Genomic DNA, 22,528 nt, shown 5'->3' on the forward strand with positions numbered 1-22,528 from the left:
GTGGTGGTGTGGGGTGAGATTACAAAGGAGTATAACATAGTATTTGAGGGTAATGAAAATGTTCTATATATTGGAGTGGTGGTAAAATAACTACCAAAATCTGTCTTTAAACTATGCCCTTAAAATTTAATGCCATAAAATACATTTTATGGAAACCATACCTCAAAAAAGTTAATGTAAAAGGGGGTAGGGAAGATAGGAGGTTGCCTCTTATAAAATGAGTGGGTTCACCACCAAATCAAGATGAGGGTATTTTAAAAGTTAGAATCCGACCTTTAAATCTTTATTTTCAGAAATCAAAAATAAAGTGTACAAAATGACTAAAAAGAAACAAAAATGAGGGACACCTAGAAATGCAAGTCTGACTGTCACTAGTTCAAATTTAACCTATCTCTCCCTTCTCCACTGCCTTACTTCTACTTTGGCCTATTGGCATGGCTTTCCCACCATTTTTATTATTGATAAAGCCTGACTGTAACCCACGACTATTTTTTCACATAGACAAAAACAATTATCAGCTAAAACAGTACTGAAACTTAAGTATCTTGACCATTATGTGCTAGTGCGAGTAAATACAGCCAAGTTTAGGAACAATGTTTTAGAGTCAGTCACAACTAAGTTATGAATTAAACATGGATTAATGAACTACATAACTTTAAGTAAAATTACTCAAATTCTTCAGATTTTTTTCATCTGTAAATTAAGGATAATAATGTCTACCACTCAAGAACTAAATGAGTCCATATATGTAAAACACCTGGCACACGGTAAGCACTTAATTCTCAAGACACCAGGTTAAGAGTTAAGACAGTGCAGATCAGTAAATGTCCACAGGTTCAGCATGGCATAAGCTAAAAGTAATAACAATCAAGAAGCAGAAGAGCCAAAATCTAGGGAGGGATCTGAAATGCAAAGATATAACGGTTGAGAGAAATGAAAGATGCTTCAGGAAGAAAGAAAGAGGAGTGTAAAGGGCTGACTATGACATATTCTGAGGAGAGAGATGAACCCTAATCAAGGAATATGTGAAAAAAGAGTGGGAAACATGGCTACCCAGGTGGGTCATGGCCAATCTATTAAAAACTTTTGAAAAGACGTATATGAAGCTGAGACTGGAAGAACATGATACTGAAATGGGTGACAGATGCCAGGAAAGCCACCCAAGAGGTAAGAACAAGATGAAAATGCTGGAAAGAAAGAACACAGATCAAATAAAGAAGAAACACTTGAAAGTTACTGAAGACGACAGCAGTGCCAAACAGAACTCTCTGCAATGATGGAAATGTTCTCTATCTATGCTATGCAATACAGTGGTATGGCTTATGCAATGTTCCAAATATAATACATGAAATGAACCTTTATTTCATTTTAATTTAAACTTTTTTTTTAAAAGATTTTTATTTATTTGACAGAGATCACAAGTAGGCAGAGAGGCAGGCAGAGAGAGAGAGAGAGAGAGGAGGAAGCAGGCTCCCCACAGAGTTGAGAACCTGATGTGGGGCTCGATCTCAGGACCCCGGGATCATGACCTGAGCTGAACGCAGAGGCTTTAACCCACTGAGCCACCCAGGCGCCCCCATTTTAATTTAAACTTAAATACAACACGTGGCCAGTGGTTACCATATGTGCAGGAATAGAGAAAGGAGAGCAGATAAGTGAAAAGTAAGTGAGGATACAAGCACTGATGGCTAAGACAACAGTATAAAAACACTGATTTAACCTAATCAGTTCTGAGACACACTGAATTTGAACATATACAAGTAAAATAGCTTAGTAAGAAACAGGAATGGGGGCGCCTGGGTGGCTCAGTGGGTTAAGCCTCTGCCTTCGGCTCAGGTCATGATCTCAGGGTCCTGGGATCGAGGCCCGCATCGGGCTCTCTGCTCAGCGGGGAGCCTGCTTTCTCCTCTCTATCTATGCCTGCCTCTCTGCCTACTTGTGATCTCTCTCTCTCTGTTTCAAATAAATAAATAAAATCTTAAAAAAAAAAAAAAAAAGAAAAAGAAACAGGAATGGAATACTGGTATCTGCCATAAACAACAAGAAGAGCAGCAGCACAAAATTCAAAGGTCCACGAACTCAAAGAAGAGATTTCATGGTTTTTTAAGCAGTGTGAAGATATTAAAAATCTAGATGAAAAAACTGTTTTACAGTACTTGTAGTACTGAAACACACACTTAAAAGAAGGATCTCCCATTTCTGACTTTTACTGTCAACTAAAACAAAATAAAGAAAAATAGAAAAAAAGAAGTCGTCAAACATATTACTGGGGTGGGAAAAAAAATGTGTATGCATCTAAGATATCAAATTTTAAACCTCAGAAGGTTCCTTTCACTAAGCAACATGCTAAAGGAACCTAATATTCAATGTACTTTCCCAATTATAAAATTAACGGACATAAAAGGACAAGAACTCCAACTAATAGGACAATAGCCAAGCATACTTTATTTTCCTCGTATTAGCCTAAACTATACAATTCAGAAATCCGATTACTTTCTTTACAAAAATAGGGGACAGGCTGGATTGGTTCTGAGGCTGTAACTTGCAGACCCCTGTACTAGGGGAAAGGACAGAACTACTTTACTGTATTTTTGGTTGTTATTTTTATACTATATAAAAGCAACCTGATATTTTTACCTTCATATAGATGGCAATTTTCAGATAAATTACTGGTTTTGGCGAGCTTTCTCATATTTTCAGGTAGATCCTCAAGCTTCCTCTTCAAGACAGTTTTGCTTCTCATATCTTCTGTGTCTGAGTCCCCACCCACATTTTTTTTCCTACACTGAATTAAATTAATCAATTCTTTGACTCTATCCTTATCATAATCCAAAGAGTGAGAGGACTTCTGCTTTCTAGGTATAATAGTTTCACCCCTTGAGTTATTTCGTTTTCCAAATTTCATTTTTGTACCATTCATTTCTTCTTCTTGGCCTTCATAATCTGAGAGTGGACTGAACTGTTGAAGTTTTCTATTTTCTTCAAAAAGCTCTTTCAATTTACAAATTGGTAACTGATACATTTCAGGCCGAAAAATATAGGCATGCAAACAATTATCAATATGGGATTTATTTTTTGGAGCTGAGTATAAGAATTTTTTATCATCTAATCGGGAATCATATGGAAACATGATAAACTCTCGTTTACCTGAACCAAAACCTCGCTTAAAAAATTCATTTACATACTTTTCAACAACAGAATGAAAATTTATAGTATTTATATTTTTGAATTCCTTTCGACACTGAATCAAAGCAAACTGTAAAAATTGAGTTATTTTTAATACATCTGTCATGCTCTCATGTCTCTTCTGTGGTGTTGCATTAGTTGAACCTTTCTGTGCTGTAAACAAACAAAAAGGCAAACCATGTTAGCAATCAAGAATCACACACAGATCTACATGTTGTCAAAGAAATGCAACAACATTTATACATTAATGGTAAACCAGACTAGCAGTACGTACCCTAATACATATATGCAACATAGAAATGAAGAGTGTAGCTTCTAAAAAGAGGCCAATTAAGAAACTAAAAATTGTAGAGGGTATTTTTAAAGGGAAAAACACCCACTCATTGAAGATCTTCATTCCTTATTGTCCCTTGGCATTCAACTGGTAGCAGGGAAATGTAATGAGAAATAAAGAAGCAAGGCAAAATCTGAGGCCCCTTGTAAGAGAATCCTGCAACTGATAGCAATGTCACTCCTTCCTGCTGTACTGTAATAAATTTAACTTTACATTAATGTTTTACACCCTATAGACAGATATCTAAACACCAAGTGGCTACAATTGAAAATGTCATTCTTAATTTAACAATGAAACCCATCAGTGGGAATTTTACTTTAATATAGCATTGAAGTACATTCTTAGAAACAGTGAATAGCAAATTTTCTCTAACACCAGTGTAAAAAATTTTTATTAATTTTAAATGGCCTAAATTTAGCCTAGCATATGATCTTTTTATTGTTGTTAAAATTTGAATGCAAAAATGAACTCAGCTAAAAAAATACTACTAATAATATAGAACCCTAAAAACCAAAGCTACTACAGTATTTTAATAATTACAATCAATGGGGCACCTGGGTGGCTCAGTGGGTTAAGCCTCTGCCTTTGGCTCAGGTCATGATCCCAGGGTTCTGGGATCAAGCCCCGCATCGGGCTCTCTGCTCAGCAGGGAACCTGCTTCCCTCTCTCTCTGCCTGCCTCTCTGTCTACTGGTGATCTCTCTGTCAAATAAATAAATGAAATAAAAAAAAAAAAAAATTACAATGTTTATTTAGTGAAAACACTGTTAACTCCCAAAGAATTTTCCATTAAAAAATAATCAAGTCATATATAGTCTATGTTTTATTTTGCTAATACGTCTTAATAGCCCCACAGTATTTTCCAAAATATAAGAAACAAAATGTTTACTGAGTTATCTGGAAAATTTCAAAGAAATATAAGTATTTATCAGTGACTTGATTTAGATATTCAAAGAACTTACAAGTAACTATGCCTCTAGGTTCTTGAAATAGAAATAAAGCATGTAGGACTCGAGATTTGGCAGTTTGATGTTCTAAAAAAACAGAAGCCAAACTGGTTAGCAATATGTTCTAATGAAAAAATTAAAAAGAATTGTAAAAATTAAAGAGATCACTTACCATATGGAGAAACCATTTGACAAGGAGAGAGAAGAAAAAGGTATCCTCGGTCTCCCAAAGGTTTAACAAGAACCTGCATTTTTGGAAAAGGGAAGAAGTTGAATCCGCTTCATTATTACTCATCATAAGGCAGGCACACAGCAGTTTCTAATAATTGTAAAGCAAACAAGTTACTGATCATCTTGCTTTAGGAAAAATATTGCTACCACATTAAAAACTCTATGAACTCTCTGATTAACAGAATTCCAATCAAACAAAAATTCCCTAGTTCTCATATTAGTAATAAGAAGAAGATATTACTAAACGAATTCCCCTAATTAACTGTGAAACCAACTCGAATTTTCCTTGACACTAAAATACAAGGACCAAATTAAAGACTTCAAATACCTTCCTCAACAATTCAAAAGACATGTTAAATTGCCAAAGCAGTGTGCTAAATGTTAGGGGTATAAAGACAAGTATAGCACAAACATTACATTTCATGAGGTCAAGCTAATCTCAAATTAAATGTGTTGCTAAAATCGAATTCTTCACATAGTTAATGAACACCTTTCAACCTAAGGCAATTTGCCTTGCCAGAAAGAACTTTAAAGACAAGCAACACAAGAGCCTTGATCATAAGAAATTTATAATTGGGTGGAGAGTAACAGAAGAAATATCAATAATTATTCAAAACAGAGAAGTTCTCAAAAAGATATACAAAACAACAAGAGAGAAAAAATATAGTTTATAGTTGGAAAAGATACTGACAGTGTACTTTAGGTGGATTTTGAAGGATAGGAACACTGCCAAGAGCCTAAGATTATGGGAAGGACTATTTTAAGAGTCAACATCACAAGCAAAGGCAGTTATAATTGATGAATGGTCTGCAGGCATTAGAGTACTTAAGATTAGCAAAAAGGTGATGGCAGACTAGGACAAACATACAAGTCTAGAAGGAAAGATTATGAGCTCAACTGTAAAAAGGCAAGAATACCAGGTTAGCTAGGAATGTCCTCAAGAGTATATGCCCTTTTGAACTGGAGTTCAAAAACCAACAAAAAAACTCCAACAGCACTGTGAAGGAGGGGGAAATAAAAAAAGTAATGCAAGAAAGTTTGTGAGCTACTGCAATCATTTGCGATATGTTTTAGATTGAAGAAAGGGGAAGTAAAGGAAGATCTAAGCATGACAGTTGAACATAAAAGGTTATTGGGACTCTAAAAGGAAGTACGTGTCACCTAAATTTCTATTAATTCCAGTAAATAAAGTCTGTGTAAGAACCCATAATTTAATGGACAGAAAATAACTGCTATCGATTTACATTTAATAAAGACAATGAACAGCCAAAAGTAAGATGGACAATGTACATGCAAAATTTCTGTTTCAGACTCAAATACTTTTATCCAAAATGTTTCATTTTTATTTATTTAGAAAGAGAGTATGCACAGAGGGCGGGGAGAGAGAATCTCAAGCAGACTCTTGAGCACAGAGCCTGACATGGAGCTGGATTTCAAAACCATGAGATCATGACCTAATCAAGAGTCAGATCCTTAAGCTACTGAGCCACCTGGGTACCCCTAAAACATTTTACATATCATATTCCTTTTAACATTTTACCCATCTCTTGGTTTGTCAGAACAGGAAGCTGGGAAGTATGAGTAAGATTTTCATATTTTGTGGTCATTAAGGAAAAACAGATAATTTTAATGTCTCACCCACTCTAATACCAGGGTTTTAAATTCCATTGGTTCAGTGCCATAAAGACCCTTGTCTTCTAATGGGCCTTTAACATCCCCAGAGACCCATGGAGCACAGGGAACCCACATCCTGAAACAACATTCCAGCAGACAGAGGCCCTAAAAATAGTATCTTTGCCTTTAGCTCCCAGAAACACTTTAAATGCTTAGGGGAATGAAACACCTTTGAATTCCATACTTCTGCTGCCTCTATTATACCTTACTGTTTTCTTCCCCTCAGAAAACAGTATTAATCCAGTCTGCCAATTTTTATTTCTTGATTCTACTATTTTGACTTTTCAAATAAACATTACAGGTAACATGGTACAAACACAAAAATGCTGGGGAGCCTGGATAACTCAGTTGGTAGAGTGTGTGACTTGATCTCGGGGCTGTGAGTTCAAGCTCCGTGTTGGATGTGGAGATTACTTAAAAATAAAATCTTTCAGGACCTAGGTGGCTCAACTGGTTGAGTCTGACTCTTGGTTTAGGCTGAGGTCATGATCTCACGGTCCTGGGATCCAGCCCCACGTCAGGATCCATGCTCAGCAGAGTCTTCTTGAGATTCTCTCTCTTCTCCCTCTGCGCTCCCCCTGCTCACATTCTCTAAATTAAATAAAATCTTTCCCCTGAAACGAATACTACACTATATGTTAACTAACTTTAACTTACATAAAAACTAAAATAATAATAAAGTCTAAAAAAAAAAAGCAAACAAAAATGTTAAAAATATAAAACAGTAAGCTCACAACCTAGGAGGAAATAAGCCACGCTAAGTGAGATTTAGCAGAAACAACAGATTCCAACACCCAAGGATTTCAAATGGAATTTCAGATGTAATATATAAAACAGGTTATGAGCTGCTTAAAGAAATAACTTGAAGAATTGAAAATATGTTCACATAAAAACTGGTACACAAATGTTCAGAGTAGCTATTTATAAAGAAGAATGGAAACAACTGATGAATGGACAAAATGTGGTATTACCCATACAAGGAAATACTGTTCAGCCATGAAAAGGAATTTAGTACTGATATGTGCTACAACATGGGATGAACCTTAAAAGTATTATGCTAAGAGGGATGCCTGTGTGACTGAGTCAGCTGCGTAACTGACTCTTGGTTTTGGCTGAGGTAATGATCCCATGGGTCTTGAGACTGAGCCCCAGGTGGGCCCCTCCATGCTCAGCAGGGAGTCTATGTGAAGATTCTCTCTCTGCCCTTCCCCCTCTTAAATATACAAATCTTAAAAAAAAAATATTATGCTAAGTGAAAGAAGCCAGGAACATACTGCACGATTCCACTTACATAAAGTATCTAGAACAGACAAATCCATAAAGAAAGAAGTAGATTCATTGTTATTAGGGACTGGAGAACAAATGTGGAGGGTATGCTTAATGGGTATAAGGTTTCTTTCCGGGGTGAACAAAATGTTCTGAAAACAGATAGTGGTGATGGCTGCACAACACTGTGAATCCACTAAAAATCACTAAAAAAGTGTACACTTAAAAATGGCTAAAGCAATATCCACAATAGCCAAACTACAGAAAGAGCCTAGATGCCCATCAACAGATGAATGGATAAAGAAGATGTGATACTCGGGGCGCCTGGGTGGCTCAGTGGGTTAAAACCTCTGCCTTTGGCTCAGGTCATGATCCCAGGGTCCTGGGATCGAGCCCCACATCGGGCTCTCTGCTTAGCAGGGAGCCTGCTTCCTCCTCTTGCTCTCTCTGCCTGTCAAATAAATAAATAAAACCTTAAAAAAAAAAAAAAAAAAGATGTGGGACACACACACACACACACACACACACACACACACACACAGAGAGAGAAATATTATGCAGCCATCAAAAAGGAAATCTTGCCATTTGCAACGACGTGGATGAAACTAGAGGCTATTGTGCTACATGACATAAGTTAATCAGAGAAAGACAATTATCGTATGATCTCACTGATATGAGGAATTTGAGAAATAAGACAGAGGATCATAGGAAAAAAGGAGGGAAAAATGAAACAAGACAAAACCAGAGAGGGAGACAAACCATAAGAGGCTCTTTTCAAGAAACAAACCGAGGGTTGCTGGAGGGGAAAGGGGTAGGGAGATGGGGTGGCTGGGTGATGGACACTGGAGAGGGTGAGTGCTGTGAACTGTGCAGGACTGATGAATCACAGACCCGTACCCCTGAAACAAATAAATTAGATGTTTAAAAAAAAAAAAAAGACTAAAACAGTGAAGCTCCTTTCAATAAAAAAATACCAAGGAACATCAGAATATAACACCTCCACCTCCTATAACAGTGCCTGGCACATGATAGGTACTCAGGAAGTATTCCTAAAAAATTAACAAGAATCTATCTATTAAAAAAAAAAAAAGACCCGGCAGATCAAGAATAATCAAATATAACTTTTGGAAATAAAAAATATGTGAAATTAAACACTCAATGAATGAATTAAACAACAAATTAGACACAGCTGAAGACAGAATTTGTAAACTAGAAAACAGCTATGATGAAATTACTCAGAATGCAGCACACAGAAACAAGTGAATACAAAACACAAAAGAAAACCACAAATATCAAGTACAAAATGAAAAGACCTGACTTATGGTGCTCTAGGATCCTATAGACAGTCTAAACAGAATGAAGGACAAATATAGCCAGATAAAACCTAACTGTATTACAGAAATGAATATGTAAATCCAGATACAAAAGAATATACACCAGCTAGATAAATAAGAAACCTACACCCAGACATGTAATTGCAAAACACCAAAGATGAAGATAAAAAGCAACCAGAAAAAAGACAACTTACAAAAGAATAGTAATCAGACTAAGAACAGATCTCTCAACAAAAACAGAAACCAGAAGATACTGTAATACAGCTAAAGTGCCAAGAGAAAATAGCTGTCAACCCAGAATTACGCACCCAGGATCTAACAATTAAGGAATACATGGTTTTTTTTGGGGGGGGGGCACAGCAGCAAATCTACCAAGAGGGCATGTTCAAAAATTGACCGCAAAGTGAGTTTTAGATCAAGTATCAATAAATTTCCAATAATCACTACCTGTTCTAACAGGATTAAACTTAAAAAGTATTATATTTGGAAGTTTAAAAACATCCTCTGTATCATGTGTCAAAGAAGGAATCACAATGGAAACCAAGAAATATTTAGAACTGAACAATAATGAAAACTCTACACATTAGAAGTTGTGGAATGCAACTAAAACAGTTGTTGGAACTCAAAATTCAATGACCATTTTCCCAACTTCCAAGAAGGCAGAAATAATAAAATAAACCCTCCAAAAGTGGAAGTTAATAAAACTAACAGCTAAGATTAGTAAAAGATAAAACAAAGATACAATAGAAGGTTAAAACCATAATTTGATTCTTAAGACCAATAAAATAAATAAACCTCTGGTGAAAGTGACTAAACAAGGAAAGCAAAATGAAATTACCATATAGTAACGTTCATAACAGCTATTAATAAGAAACTATATAAATGACTGTATCTCAATAAACATAAAAACACAGAAGAAATGAACAAATTCCTAAAAACCAAACAAAACCATATGTTCAAACTTAAACCAAGGAAAAATAGAAAGCCTGAAAAGTTCAACTATTAAACTGAATCACTACTTTAAAGTCATCCATAAATGACAAGTTTTGCAGTTAAGTGGTAGAAAACATCCAAAGAATATATCATTTTAATCATTTATACATCCATTTCTTGCAAAATGAGGAATACTACCTAACTCAAATCTAAGAAACTAGTAGAATATGGATACAAAACCCAGACAAGGACAATATGAGAAAGAAAGTTCACACGTTAAAACTCACTCATCATCACAGATAAAAAATTCCTAAAGAGAACATTCACAGACCAAACCACACATTTCAAAAAGAAAAAAAGTGGAGCTGTTGTTGTTGTTGTTGTTGTTTTTTTTAAGGTAGGCTCCACCCTGGTGGGGCTCAAACTCATCATGACCATGAGATCAAGACCTGAGCCAAGATCAAGAGTTGGATCCTTAACCAATTGAGCAACCCAGGTGCCCCTGGAGTTGGTGTTCTTAACCAGCAAAACAAATACAGTTTAATACTGGAAAAAGATAAAATATAATTCATCTTATAAGTCTACAGGATAAATTCTACATGTGATGGTTCATTTTATGTGTCAACTTGACCAGGCCAGGGTGTCCAAATATTTGGTCAAACTTTATTCTAGCTATTTCTGAGAGTATTTTTGGATGAGTTTAACATATAAGCTCTCCTGAATCTCCAGCTTGCTGACTGCAAATCTTGGAACTTTTTAGCCTCCATAACTGTGCGAGCCAATTCTTTATAATAAACCTTTTTCTGTATGTGTACATCCTACAAGTTCTGTTCCTCTGGAGGACCCTAATACACCAATATACCATGTTACCATCTTGATAAAGGCCCTCCCAAAGCATTCAATAAATTCAAAACCCATCATGGTTAAAAAAAAAATGAAGAAAAAAAATTTTTTTTTTGCAAGTAGAAAATAGATATTAATTTTTTATTTTTTATAAACATATAATACATTTTTATCCCCAGGGGTACAGGTCTGTGAATCGCCAGGTTTACACACTTCACAGCACTTACCATAGCACATACCCTCCCCAATGTCCATAACCCCACCCCCCTCTCCAAACCCCCCTCCCCCCAGCAACCCTCAGTTTGTTTTGTGAGATTAAGAGTCACTTATGATTTGTCTCAAAAATGAAGAAAATTTTTAAACTAATGAAAAGATTTTGAAAAACCTACTGCAAACTTCCTACCTAGTGACTGATGTTAGACATGTTCAAAAAGATAAGAGAATGCCTACAACCACCACTTTTATTCAACAATGTAGTACTAGAGAGCCTAGATTACACAGTAATATAAGAAAAAGAAATAAAAAGCTAAAGGAAAGGAGAGGAAAAAAATACAACAATGTAGTTCTCAGATGATAAAGTCTATACAGCAATCCCAAACAATGTATAAAAAAGAACAAAATAAGGATGCCTGGGTGGCTCAGTGGGTTAAGGCTCTGCCTTCAGCTCAGGTCATGATCTCAGGGTCCTGGGATCAAGCCCCGCATCGGGCTCTCTGCTCAGCAGGGTGCCTGCTTCCCCCCTCTCTCTCTGCCTGCCTCTGCCTACTTGTGATTGCTCTGTTTGTCAAATAAATAAATAAAAACTTAAAAAAAAAAGAACAAATTATTCAAAATTTCATACACTGATCTAACAAAATCAATATATAAATATCAATTACATTTTTTTTAAAGATTTTTTTATTTGACAGAGATCACAAGTAGGCAGAGAGACAGGCAAGAAGGGGAGAAGCAGGCTCCCCACTGAGCAGACAGCCTGATGTGGGGCTTGATCCCAAGACCCTGAGATCATGACCTGAACCAAAAGCAGAGGCTTAACCCACTGAGCCACCCAGGCGCCCCATCAATTACATTTTTTAAAAAAAGATTTTATTTATTTATTTGACAGAGATCACAAGTAGTCAGAGAGGCAGCCGGCGGAGGCGGGGGGGAGCAGGCTCCCTGCTGAGCAGAAAGCCCAATGCAGGGCTTGATCCCAGGACCCTGAGATCATGACCTGAGCTGAAGGCAGAGGCTTTAACCCACTGAGCCACCCAGGCACCCTGCATCAATTACATTTTTACATACAGAACAGAAAATGTACTGAAATGGAAAATACTGTTCATAATGGCATCAAAAACAGCAAGATGCCCAGGGATAAACTGAACAAAAACTAAGCAAGATGTGTATCCAGAAAATTATAAAACTCTATTAAAAGAATACCCTAAAGGGGTACCTGAGTGGCTCAGTGGGTTAAAGCTTCTGCCTTCGGCTTGGGTCATGATCCCAGGGTCCTGGGATCAAGCCCATCCAGCCCAGTATCAGGCTCTCCGCAGCAGGGAGCCTGCTTCCCTTCCTCTCTCTCTGCTTGCCTCTTGGCCTATTTGTGATCTCTGTCAAATAAATAAATAAAATCTTAAAAAAAAAAAAAGAATATCTTAAAGGAATGAAGAGATAATCTTGTTCATGGGTAAGACAGTATCACAAAAGGCATCTATTCTGTCAAATGTGATCTACAGATTTAATAAAATTCCAATTAAAAAATCCCGGTAGGGGTTTTTTTGGCGGGGGGAGAAGAGGGTTTGGGAGGAGGAACCTTAAAGCTGATTCTAAATTTTTTTTTTTAAAAAGCAAAGTTGAAACTTAAATTTTTGAAAAAAGCTGAATGTCATAAAGCAAAACACTCCTAAAAAGGATGAAAAAAGTGGGGCAGTTGGCTCTACCTCCTATCAAGGCGTGGAGAAAGGTGAGACTATTCAATAAATGGTTCAGAACAACTTGTTATTCATACTTGTTACTCATCAAAGTGAAGTTGGATTCCTACATTATATCATGCAAAAAAAAAAAAAAAAAAAAAAAAAAACCCCACAAAGGCAAAATCATAACACATTCACAAGAAAACTTAGGGCAGTATCTGTAAAATCTAGGGGTAAGGAAAGATTTCTTAAAGTCACAAACAGTGCTTAAAACTCAGGCAGATAAATTTAATTAGATTAAGAACATCTGTTCTTCAAAAAACCCACCATGAATAAAGTAGCTTATGAAAAAAAAAATTCTAGCACATGTACCTCAGTATTAGTACCCAAAATATATACAAAATTCCTCAAATTAGTAAGAAAACATAAGCCACCCAAAAGAAAAACAGGCAAATGAACACTAAAATAAATTTATAAAAGGATGATCAACTCATATCTCAGGAAAATACTGGCTAAAATCACAACTATAGTTATAACTACACAACTTTTGTAGATTTTGCTACAGTCTGACTTTATCAGTGACTGTGTGAATTAAGGAGAACTTGCTCGTAGTAGGGGATATAAACTGGTATACTTAAAACAGTATCGCATTATCTTGTAAAGCCAGTCATGTTTATGTTATGATTCAATAATTCTACTTATAGATAATAAATCTAATACGCTAAATATATATCCAAGAGAAAAAAATTCTTGTACATGTACACCAGGAAATATATAGAATGTTCACATCAGAAATAACATTCAAATTTAGGAACATCCATCATTTTCCTTTATATTAAGTTAGTTTTAAGAATTATTAACTTGGGGGGCACCTGGGTGGCTCAGTGGATTAAGCCGCTGCCTTCGGCTCAGGTCATGATCTCAGGGTCCTGGGATCGAGTCCCGCATCGGGCTCTCTGCTCAGCAGGGTGCCTGCTTCCCTTTCTCTCTCTCTCTCTGCCTGCCTCTCCATCTACTTGTGATCTCTCTCTCTCAAATAAATAAATAAAATCTTTAAAAAAAAAAAAAGAATTATTAACTTGGGCTCCTGGGTGCCTTAGTGGGTTGAGCCTTTGCCTTCGGCTTGGGTCATGATCTCAGGGTCCTGGGATGGAGGCCCGCATCAGGCTCGCTACTCAGTGGGGAGCCTGCTTCCCCCTCTCTCTCTGCCTACCTCTCTGCCTACTTGTGACCTCTTTCTCTCCCTGTCAAATAAATAAATAAAATCTTAAAAAAAAAATTAACTTACCCCTACCAAAAGAGAGCTCAATATAATTTTACTTACATTATAAATCTCCCTGTGCGAAAATAAAATTTCCCTAGATTTTTCGGTGCTCCTCTATCAAAACTAGCCTTCGAATACACAGAAAAGTAAATATAAAGATAGGGAATGTTTGCTTTCATTCCCCCAGAAATATTTTACTCCTCACATTATTTTCAGAATTAGATCTGTAGTCAATTACCTAAGTAACTGCTCTGAGAGAAAAGGATAATTAAATTTCCCTTATCTCCCTGAGAGTGCCAAGTGAGTACACAAGGGGGCCAAGAGGTTACAGAACAGATTAGTTCCTATGTCAAGCCCCAACGTGCCAGGAAGACTTAGGTATTAATCTTTCAATGATGAAGGAGTCCCAGAAACTTGGAGATGTCTTTAGTCCCAGAAGGCTAAGCAGCTCATGAAGAGATTTTATTTATTTACTACAGGGTTGGAGTTAATATTCATTACATTTTCTTTACCTTTTTTTTTTTTTTTTTAAAGATTTTGTTTGACAGACAGAGATGACAAGTAGGCAGAGAGGGAGGGAGAGGGGGGGGGGGGGGGGGGAGCAGGCTTCCCGCTAAGCAGAGAGCCTGATGTGGGGCTTGATCCCAGGACCCTGGGATCATGACCTGAGCCGAAGGCAGAAGCTTTAATCCACTGAGCCACCCAGGTGCCCCCATTACATTTTCAAGGAGAACTTTCCAGGAGGGGAGGGAGATAGTAGCCTCCTTCCTTTAATAAGCAAAGAAAAACCATTTTTCCTTGTCCTTTGCCTGTGGAATGTCCGGCTACTTGCCTAGGACAACAGACCTGTCTTTCCTTGGGTTGCCCTAAGGTTAAGGATGAGGGCAAAGGAAGGCTAATATATTTATTATTGTGAGGTATTCATTAAATCTCTGATCGATAATACTGTGTACATACTCAAGATAAAATTAGAGAACCCAACAATCCTCAATGCATCTTCCATCATCATTAGAACTATGAAGAAAGTAGCTGTAATTAGAATAATTTCCACGGAGGTTTGTAGGAAAAGGTATAACTCCATAAAATACCCAGGGTCCATTAGATTCAGGTAGTGTATCCTTGTGGAACATTCATGCCCTCTAAGCTACAGAATCTTTATTTCTTAATTCTGGGAAAACCCAGTCCTCCAAGAACCTAGTATAATATTTGCTCAGGTAAAGAATAAAATACCAGTATCTTCCTATCCTGATTCTCACTACTAGAAATGGAACAGATATTATAATTCTCTGATAAACTCCTCACTGTCAAGACTCAATACTCATTCTCTGAAATGCAAGAACCAAAGAGATTTGGATAACCAATATCTCACCATATCCAAACCTACCATCTAAACTTTAACTTCCTGAACTCTGGAATTAAACAGATTTTGGTTATGAGGAATAGTTGTATTTCAAAACAAAACAAGAAATGTAAATACAAAAGTATATCCATATGTAGCGAATGTGCCTGTGTATGTAGTGTGTATTCTAAGATGCCTAGCTTGAAGATTTCTAGCTGGTTAGTCAAAAAGTTATTGTTAGGGGCGCCTGGGTGGCTCAGTTAAGCATCTGCCTTCAGCTCAGGTTACGATTCCAGAGTACTTGGATGGAGCCCCACACCCAGCTCCCTGCTCAGGGGAGACCCTACTTCTCCCTCTCCCTCTGCCCCTCCCCCTGCTTGTGTTTGTGTTTTCACACGCTCTCTCTCTGTCCTTCAGAAAAATAAAATCTAAAAAAAAGTTATTGTTAGGTGTCCACCAATTCATAAGTGTATAAACTCTGCCTCTAAGTTTTGCATATAATTTGACTCTCCCACCCATAAATATATATGTATACAATGAAATTCTACAAAGCCATTAAAAATGCAATTGTAAGTTCTGAAAATCATTGATACTAACCTCCATTTGACTACCTGGAAATTGAGGCTCAACAAAGTGAGAAGTAAAAGGAAGTCAACTGCTGAAAAACTTACTAGATGGCATACTTGTGCAAAAAAACTTCCCCTCTCTACTGAAATGTCCCATCAACATGTGAACATGAGCCCCTCTCCTCTGTAACTACCTCCTCTCCCTTCAGCTGAACTATGCGTAATAGTGTGAATTTTCTGTTCCTTCCTGAACCCATCACAACTGATGTCTGACCTAATAATCTATATCTGAACTTAGTAAAATTGGTATCTGTTTAGGTATTAACTAGCAAATATCCCTTAAATCAGTCTCTTATATCATCATTCTTACCTTTCTCCTCCAACCCACTATCACCCTCTAATGTAATGCCTCATCTCCCCTCTTCAGTTACTTCTCTACAGAGTAACCAGATAAATTTCCAAAACACAGATGTGATCATGTCGCACACACAATCAAAACCTCATGCTACTCCCTTCAAAACCCAATTGCTGGGGTGCCTGGGTGGCTCAGTGTGGTTAAGTCTCTGCTTTCGGCTCAGGTCATGAGCTCAGGGTCCTGCAATCGAGTCCTACGTTGGGCTCCCTGCTCAGCAGGGAGGCTGCTTCCCCGTCTCTCTCTGACTGCCTCTGTGCCTACTTGTGATCTCTCTCTTTCTCTGTCAATAAATAAGTATTTAAAAAAAAAAAAAAAACAATTGCTCTTAGGGTTACATCCAAACTTCCAATCACTTGAATACTGCCTACATAACGCTGCAGGACACAGCCCCCTACACACTTTTCTAGCCTCATGTCCTACCACTTTCTCTCAACTACTCTAGTGTTGTTCCTTTATTTCTTTTCAACCTCACCAAGCATCTTGTTCTTTCTGAATCTTCAAATACAGCACTGTCTCTATTGAAACAAACCATATCTATTGGAGGAACTCCATTTATCACTGTGTAATCCAGAAGAATATGAGACTTCATTTTTTACTGAAGTATACATTCTACATAAGAAAATGGTATTCAATAAGTATTTGTTGTCACAATCACAAAATACAGTAAAGACACTTCAGAGGGAACACTGGCTTGCAGAAGGTCTAGCAAAACAGGTTACTAAAGGCCATAGTAAAACCGTTCCCTGAATAGTAGCAATAAAGACCGAGACCTTATGGTACTTTCAGAGTGCAAAAATGAAATAAACTGAAATAATATGATCACTTATTCAAATACTTATTTCTAAGGGAGAATGAGGAACATTTTAAAACCTTTCACTCACAAGTTTTTCTTTCTCTAGTTTTTGTAGTAAACTCTCCATGTTACTTCCAATTCTTGTTTTTTCTACAACTTCATAAAGGCTGCAATACATTCCATTCTTCAAAACTGTCATAAGAAAAAATACATAGTAAATATTCAAATCAAATCTGTTTTTTTACATATATTAATAAAATTAAATTACTTACCTTCATTTGGACCTAAGTATGTTTCCTTATAAAACAGCGCTGGAGGAACTTTCTGCTTCAGATGATCAATACTCATAACTGTTTCAACATCTAACTTCTCAGGGCTGAAAAGAAATTGAAAAGACACGTTTGCCTTACCTGTATGTTTAACTCTAGTAATGTTATTTCCTTCCCCTTCCCCACAAGGCTCTTGGTGGAAAGCAGAGCATACTTATTAATATCATAGCTGATTCTAAAGAGGATTTGATATGGAAAGTCTAGATATATACAGAAGTACGAAAAAAGCCTGGCAATATCACCAACCTTCCATCTTTAAGCAAGAAGCTAATTCTATACCCCAATTTTACTAAACCAAAAAGGATAAAATGCTGTCCTTTTACTAAAGATAATTCAAGTATTAACTGTTAAAGTAATCTTCAAACATCCATGAAGGCCCATAATATTCACTGGGATGGTAGCAAAAGATCATTCTAGATCTTTCTATTCCAATATATGCTGCACAGGACTGAAAACAGTCTGTAAATTTTAACAACTCACAATATCAAAGCAGTTTCCAACAAAGAACTGATTAACTTTTAAGTCTATCATATTCAAATTACTAAATGAAAAATATATCTAATTAGGAAAAAATTCTGAAAAAAATCACTTTCAAAATTTAAAATCATTCAGAAAAAGTTTTATGCCATAAATGTGTATGACTATTTAGCCCACTCTCAAACCTAGACAGAAAAGTAGAGGGCTCACTTTGCCAACTAAGTCTCCCAAGTTGCCAATTTTTTTTTTAAAACAAATTGACATTTATATTCTTTTGGATCAAAGTAAAGTTTAAATAAAAGAATAAAAAGCAAAAGAAGAAAGTGAATAATGAGCAACGATTAATTGCTATTTTCTTATAAAATAACATACTTACAGCTTGATAGGCAAAAAAGCACGAGTGGCTGACCTCAGAGAAATATAACACAAAAGCTTTCCTTTATTTAAAAGCTGTCCTTTCCACAAGGTGTAGTTAAATTTATCTAAATAAAAAGAATAACACAATTCAGCCACTAGCAGCCCAGAAGCAAATACATGTTTCCTATACAGAAATAAGGGAAACACATCTAGAAACAATGTTTAAGTAGAAGAACAGCAACAACAAGAAAAACAAAATGAACAAAAAACACCCAGGACATTCCTATTTACATGAGAATTCAAATATTAGGATTTTTGTTTCAGTATCTTTTCCCTTGCAGGGTTATTCCAGCTGCAAAAAACAACAAATCTATCTGTCTAAATGTCTTATCAGAAAGTTGAAGAGCAAAGACAATATGTTTACTGCCCTCTTATTTCCCCCAAAGGAGACTATATTAAATCCAGTTAACTACATGAATTCCTATAGCATCTCATACCTCTATTCACTCTCTTTTCATTGTGGAGAAACTTGATGACAGAAAATGTCAGTATTGCTTTCATCTTCTCTAGGTCTTATAAATCCTAAACCTCTGATAAATACAGTATTTTAAAAAGCTGAGTTGTGAAGCTTGTTTTAGTTTTTACATTTATCAAAGTACTAAAATCCTTTGATCTATTCACAGTATCAGCAGCTTCTAAGAGAGACCTTATGCTTGAACAACCAAATGTTGAAGCTACATCATAACATGGCCTCACCTCCTTTGACTTTCCAGATTTTTGTTCATTATAAAAATAAAGCAAAACACTAATTTTTTTATAATATGTACTTATTTTTTCAATTTACAAAACTAAAGAAAATAAAAGAATCTTACCTGTGTTTCTATCTGCATTGAAACTGTTGGCTCTATAAACAAATGAAAAAACAAAAAAAGAAAAACATTACTCATCAGTAACAAGAAAGTTAACATTCAGGACCTTGACATAGTGCTATTTTTAATGGTATAATGTACAAGAAAATTAAGTCCTTCATCCAAGTAGGAAGAACATATTAACTACTTATTACAACATTTAACAGATCCAAACCTACATGAAGAAATCAATTACTTATCTTAAATTACCATATCTGTCCAAATTTATATTATTTTTTCCAAAAACAGTCATCAAAGTCCATTAAAGTCTCTGTAAATTACTTTATTTTAGTGATGAGATTTGAAGATAGCCTCAATATATACTTAAACCTATTTATTATTAAATGTTTATTATTAAATTAAATATTAAATATTAAACCTAGTCAATAAATATTTACTAAGCGCCTATTATTTACCAGGCACAGTTCTAGGTAACAGGATTACCAGGATGAACAAAGCCCCTGCCTTCACAGAGTTTACAATTTCGTGAAGAGAACAGATAACAATAAAAAATAAATAGTTTACCAGATGATGATGGCTTTAAGTGCCATGGAGAAAAAGAAAAAGAAATTAAGCATATGGGGTTAAAAATAAAAATCATGGAAGACCTTGCTGATAAGGTCACCTTTAAGGAGAGATCTGATAAAGTGTTAAATGTAAATGATGCCATGAATTGGGAAAAGAGAAGAGCAAATGTAGAGATCATGCAGCAGAAGCATTTATGGCAGCATTCAACATACAGCAATGGGTTCAATCAATGCTCATTTTTAATGATACAGAGATCAAAGGATGGACTTAAAGAAGAAGCAAAGAAAATTACTATTCCTGGAGGTATGACCTCATAATTAAGTGCTGGGTGCCTTTTAAAGATTACTACTGTAAAGGCACTAATATAAATATATCATGGAAATCATAAATACAGAGCCACGAGAAAAATGAAGAATCACAAGTGTCTGGGTATCATATGAAGTGCTACTTATGGCTAAGGATGGATGGTTACCAGGGTTACTTGCTGACATGAAAAAAATGAACACATTATTTGATCTGGAAAACCAATGTAAGGACTGACCTCAAAAATGTATGTATTTCATGAAATGTAGCTTTTTTTTTTTTTTAAAGATTTTATTTATTTATTTGACAGAGAGAGATCACAAGTAGGCAGAGAGGCAGGCAGAGAGAGCAAGAGAGGGAAGCAGGCTCCCCGCTGAGCAGAGAGCCCGATGCGGGACTCAATCCCAGGACCCTGAGATCATGACCTGAGCCGAAGGCAGCGGCTTAACCCACTGAGCCACCCAGGCGCCCCGAAATGTAGCTTTTTAAAACAGTGTTTCTATATTAATAGGTATCAATTTTACCAACATTTTTCTGGAATCACCATATGGGAAAAAAATAATGGAAACTGCTTTATATTTGATCACTTTACATTAGAGCTTATAAGAAATCATGAGTGGTACTCAATTCAATAAAAATCAATCACCCAGAAGTTTTAAAAATTACCAATGCCTAGACTCCTTAATAAACATTTGATTTTTTAATTGTTTGAGGTGGAATTAGAGTATCTTTTATAGAAGCTCCCCATTTTTAGGAGAGTTAATACACAAAATTTCACTTTTAAAAACTACATTTTACTCAACTATGCAAAACTTCAGTATCAAGAGAAAAAGGGTTAACTGGTGAGGGTTAAGTAAATTTTAGTTTGTATTTCCATATAAATTACGTTCTTCACACTGACCTTTTAAAAGTCATCATGAACACTCGTGCATTTAATTAACTGCAAGGTAAGAAAAAAAAAAATGGGAGAAAACAAAGAGTTCTTCCTAATTCAGCAAGGCAGGACATGTAAAATAATATTTGGGATGATGTAAAAAACTCCTAAGTCTTACCTTGATGAAGGCACAAACTTTGGAGTTTGTATATCATCTTTGTAAGTAAAAGACACAACCGCATATGGACACACATGTCTTGGTCTTCGCCTGAGTTCATCAAAGCTATACTCATAAAAATAATACTAAAAATAAGAAAATGCAAAATTAACTTCTGTAAGAAGGCAAGATGTACATAGTAGAATCTTTATTTGCCTGATTTTTGAGAAATATAACACCATTTAAAAGTACCTCTAACAGAAACGGTCTTTAAGCACTGCTTGTCAATTTTTTAAAAATAATCTGTACTTTATATTCATTTTATGATATAAAATATTCTACTTCTCCTCTATCTTATCTATCTTAGATGCACTAATGGGTACTCTAAAAGCTTACTTCTGAAAAGCTGACCGCTGGGAATGTGCAACAAATGCCCTCATAAAAATGTTACAAATGGACATTTGTAAGCTCCCAAGTCAGCCCAGAAAAGTCTATTTGATGCAAAAAAGTAAAATGCTAACTAAAGACACAATCTCAACCAAATCTAGCATTTTGTTCATTATTTTTTTTTAAGATTTTATTTATTTATTTGAGTGGGAGAATGAGCAAGAGAGAAAGCACAAGATGGGTGGGTGGGAGAGGCAGAAGGAGAAGAGATTCCCTGCTAATAAGCAAGGAACGTGACGGGGGACTTGATCCAAGACCTAAGCCAAGACAGACATGAGCCACCCAGGTACCCCTGTTTATTATTTGAAAAGAAAAACATGTTCTTGGTTCCAACTGCAGACCAAGCAGCAAAGAGGTGGTGGAAGAGATTATGAACACAGGTGACAAAGGCAGCTAATTCTCTTCTTTCTACCCATCTACTTCTCCCCTACACCTATTCACAATATTCATTAGGGTTTTGTGACTTGCAGACTAGTAATTTTCATTAAAAAAAAAAAAGTCCTAGTTTACAAACAAAGCATTGTCCTTCAAAGTCCATTCCCTTGGGAAACTACTGATTTCAATAATGCTGTTGCTGCTCTAAAAATGCCTGAAAATTTTTTGGAAACATCAAGCTAGTTTACAAGTTCTGTTAGAAAAAACCTATTTAAAAGCTACTGAATTCTGCAACTACTGTCCAAAAAGTAAAATCAAATGAGCCAGCCCAGATGACTCTGATGAATACAATTTTTGCTAAAAGCCCCCGACAATATGTCTTGCCCATTCAGTCTTCGAAAAGAGTAAATTATACTTCAATTTAAAAAAGTTTCACTTATAACTGAGTGTTTAAAAAAAAAGAAGGAAGAACAAATTTTATTATACATAAATAAAGTGAAGATTAAAGAAAGAAAAAAAAGAGCATCTCCAGAGGTGTTAGTATACCACTCCTTTTCCCACACAATTCATCTGGCTATATACATTTTTTATACATTTGTTAAAAAAAAATAACATTCATTACTTTATACAGTAGCCTCTCCCACACACGCAGTTTCACCTTCCAGTTTCAGCTTCTGTGGTCAACCATAGTCCAGAAGCAGATGTTCCTCCTTCTGACAGTCAGGAGGTCAACAGTAGCCTAACACTATGTCTAGTG

The 22,528-nt window shown here is 36.0% G+C and overlaps 1 protein-coding gene across 4 annotated transcripts in view; it reads right to left on the reverse strand.

Annotated features, from left to right (window-relative positions):
- Window positions 1-22,528, reverse strand: part of LOC111144056 (family with sequence similarity 208 member A) — a 52,992-nt gene that overhangs the window by 17,247 nt on the left and 13,217 nt on the right. For all 4 annotated transcript variants that reach the window (XM_022498142.1, XM_022498144.1, XM_022498141.1 and 1 more), the window contains exons 7-14: window positions 20,971-21,095; window positions 19,052-19,083; window positions 18,199-18,304; window positions 17,289-17,392; window positions 17,105-17,208; window positions 4,639-4,711; window positions 4,482-4,553; window positions 2,638-3,339 (exon numbers count right to left, since the gene is read on the reverse strand). In XM_022498142.1, the coding sequence (XP_022353850.1) occupies window positions 2,638-3,339; window positions 4,482-4,553; window positions 4,639-4,711; window positions 17,105-17,208; window positions 17,289-17,392; window positions 18,199-18,304; window positions 19,052-19,083; window positions 20,971-21,095 (1,318 nt within the window). The remainder of the gene's footprint in view (window positions 1-2,637; window positions 3,340-4,481; window positions 4,554-4,638; window positions 4,712-17,104; window positions 17,209-17,288; window positions 17,393-18,198; window positions 18,305-19,051; window positions 19,084-20,970; window positions 21,096-22,528) is intronic.

This window comes from Enhydra lutris, unplaced genomic scaffold (assembly GCF_002288905.1).
Source record: "Enhydra lutris kenyoni isolate GAN:26980312 unplaced genomic scaffold, ASM228890v2 scaffoldscaffold10, whole genome shotgun sequence".
NCBI lineage: Eukaryota > Metazoa > Chordata > Mammalia > Carnivora > Mustelidae > Enhydra > Enhydra lutris.